The 3,505-nt window shown below is 36.5% G+C and overlaps 1 protein-coding gene across 1 annotated transcript in view; it reads right to left on the bottom strand.

The window, feature by feature from the left end:
- Positions 1 to 1,241, bottom strand: part of LOC104734354 (membrane magnesium transporter) — a 2,071-nt gene extending 830 nt beyond the window's left edge. The window contains exons 1-3 of the mRNA XM_010453909.2: positions 1,022 to 1,241; positions 864 to 916; positions 657 to 757 (exon numbers count right to left, since the gene is read on the bottom strand). Coding sequence (XP_010452211.1) covers positions 657 to 757; positions 864 to 916; positions 1,022 to 1,226 — 359 coding nt within the window. The 5' untranslated portion in view covers positions 1,227 to 1,241. The remainder of the gene's footprint in view (positions 1 to 656; positions 758 to 863; positions 917 to 1,021) is intronic.

Here is a 3,505-nt window from a genome sequence, read left to right as displayed (position 1 = left end):
TTTTAGAACACTTGTATACATATAAATATTTAACGTTTTAAGATAGTACAGAGAAATTAAGATGGCAAAATGGTTAAAAGTATACTCGTAAATGCTCAAGGTTCTGGGTTCAAATCCCTTTAGAAGCATATTTTTACATTTACCCGAACCCGATCGGGTATCCGAACCTCAGAGGTACTGAACCCGATCGGGTTTTATACAATACCCGAACCCGAACTGAACCATCTACTTTGGGTCGGGATTCGGGTCCGGATAATATGCCCAGGCCTACTGATGCACAACAGAGAGTTAAAGAGACGTCAAAGATAGACCCTCGAAACATCTCTAGAACAAAAGTTCCTTAAATTGATCATGAACAAACAAATCCATAAACCTTCACAAACATATTCATTAGACATTGCAAACTCCCATGATTAAAATCAAGAACTGGACCAAATCTAACCAGAAGATGTCTCTATAAGACACGGTAACTCTATTCCAAACTAAAAAAAGTACGAAAAGAGCAAAAATTCATCTTTTAACTAAGGCATCAATGTTGGACTCTAGGAACATCTCTAGAACACAACATCCAAACCCAATAGCAAAATACAATCAACAGATAACATGATCTGAGATTGATTAACACTGATGCACAACAGATTAACATGATCACAAACCTGTTTTCATCAGAATCCGGATGGATCGAGAGAAATTTCCCAGGCAAAGTCAAAGCAGCCCACAGACAGAGAGCTACTCCAATGATCAGCTCCAGAACAACCTTAAGAAAACCAATCACAAGACATATATTAAAAGTATAATCACTGCAAACAAAGTTCCAAAATACGACTGAGGAAAAGAGAAACCTTTTTATATCATAAACTCACATTCATCGGTGGTCGAGAAAACTCTTCCTCCATGATCTTCAACAATCCTCTATCTGAAACAAACAAAGAAGAGAAACCCACTTCAAGCTACTATCTCAAAAAAAAAAGCAAAGTAGATCTGACTCAATTGGAACTGGATTTGTGAAGAGTTGACATACATTGGATTGTTGAATAAGCGGCATGGGAGAGAATCAGAATGCCGAAAACTCCAACTACGAACCCTAAATTCATCTTTAGAAGTTCTCTTTTTCTCTTCTTCTCAAAGTTTGATTCCCGATCTGAATTTTCTCGTTGACTAATTTCTCCGCCGAGGATCGAATTAGAATAGAAGACGACGATCAGTGGAGTTAACAAAAACGGCATGTAGTTTATAATATCGTATATCTGAAAGTGAAAACGGCGCAACGTCTAATATCTAAGAGATCACTGAAAACGCCGCGTAGTTCTAAATTTAAGAATGTTCTAGACGTCACAGATATTTTTATGAACTCACGACGGTATATTCGAGATAATGATAACAAAAAGATTTAAAATAACCAAAACTCTTTTTACGAAATTAATATTTTTAGTTGGATGAGATTTTGATAACTCATATAAAAAAGATCTTAATATACATATATACGTATGAGATTTCTTAGTACTTGAATGAGTGGTGGAGAATTAAAAGGGAGAGTAATATTAAGAAAAGGAAAGAAGACTTGTAATAAAAAAATAAAAGTTGTATTCCATAACCACATACAATATTTCTTCCCATCACATATTTATAGGCACACAATTAAGGATGAGTGACTTAATCAAAAGAGAGAAACATGACAAGTGTTAAAACATATGTCATGTTTAGTGATGAATAATTACTTCTTTATAACACTCCCCCTTGAATATTCATCACTAGAGAATTAAGTACGTTAAAAACCTTATTATGGAAAAATCCATTGGGATAAAAACAATGACAAGGAAAAAAGAGTACAGTGACGTAATCTCCCCTGGAAAAGATATGAGTGGTCTTTTCTTCAAAGATCTCGTAGATGACGCATTCCGATGCTATGAATATGGTAGTCGGAAGCGATTTTGTAAAGAGATCTGCTGCGTTGTCACTTGATCGGATATATTGGATATTGACTTCCTTGTTCTTCTCGAGTTCTTGAGCGTAGGAGAAGAATTTTAGAGGAATATGTTTTGTTTTGTCGCTCTTGATATAACCTTCTTTGATTTGAGCGACACAAGTTGCATTGTTTTCGTATAGTGTCGTTGGCTCCTTACTGCTGACCATTCCACTTGCATCTTTTATATGGTTTGACATGGATCTGAGCCATACACATTCTCTGCATGCTTCATGAAGCGCTATTAGTTCTGCGTGGTTCGAAGAGGTGGCGACCAAAGTCTGTTTTTGTGAACGCCACGAGATTGCAGTTCCTCCAATTGTGAAAACGTATCCAGTTTGGGATCGAGATTTATGTGGATCCGATAAATATCCTGCATCTGCAAAACCAACTAGACCAAACGTAGAGTTTCTACGATACAACAATCCCAAGTCAATCGTACCTTGAAGATAGCGGAATATGTGCTTAATTCCATTCCAGTGCCTGCGGGTAGGAGCTGAGTTGTATCTTGCAAGTAAATTAGTTGCAAATGCAATGTCTGGTCGGGTACAATTTGCAAGATACATAAGTCCACCGATAGCACTCATATAAGGTACTTCGGGACCAAGTATTTTTTCATTCTCTTCACAAGGTCTGAATGGATCTGTGTCAACATTCAGAGACCTACCGACCATTGGAGTACTCAAAGGAGTCGCTTTATCCATATAAAAGCGCTTTAAAATCTTTTTCGTATAATTTGACTGATGCACAAATACTCCATCTTGGAGATGTTCTATTTGAAGACCGAGACAAAATTTTGTCTTTCCAAGATCTTTCATTTCGAACTCTTCTTTCATATGAGTTCTAGCATCATCAATCTCCTTTTGAGTTCCAATTATATTGAGATCATCAACATATACAGCAATGATCACAAATCCCGATGAGGATTTCTTTATAAAGACGCAAAGGCATATTTCATTATTTACATACCCTTTCTTCAATAAGTAATCGCTTAAGCGATTATACCACATGCGTCCGGATTGTTTTAATCCGTAAAGTGATCGCTGTAATTTTACCGCATATATCTCATTAGGCTTTTCTTTTAAAGTCTCAGGAACCTTAAATCCTTCTGAAATTTTCATGTGTATTTCATTATCCAATGATCCATATAAATACGCTGTCACTACATCCATAAGGTACATTTCTAAATTATTAGAAGCTGTTAGATTCTTTAATTACCTGAATGTAATTGCATCCATGACCGGAGAATATGTTTCCTCATAATCAACTCCCGACCTTTGAGAAAAACCTTATGCAACAAGTCGGGCTTTATATCGTGTTATCTCATCTATCTCATTTCTCTTTCTCACGAAAACCCACTTGCACCCAACAGGTTTTATATCATTAGATGCAGTGACAATAGGTCCGAAGACATTTCTTTTATTAAGGGAGAACAATTCAGTTTGCATTGCACTTTTCCATTTCTCCCAGTCAGGCCTTTGTTGGCACTCTGACACAGACCTTGGATCAGGATCATCATTTTCATAATCAATCTCTTTAGAT

Source organism: Camelina sativa, chromosome 13 (assembly GCF_000633955.1).
Source record: "Camelina sativa cultivar DH55 chromosome 13, Cs, whole genome shotgun sequence".
In the NCBI taxonomy this organism is placed as follows: Eukaryota; Viridiplantae; Streptophyta; class Magnoliopsida; order Brassicales; family Brassicaceae; genus Camelina; species Camelina sativa.
Note: the sequence above shows the minus strand (reverse complement) of the source record. Positions and strands in the feature narration are given on the sequence as shown.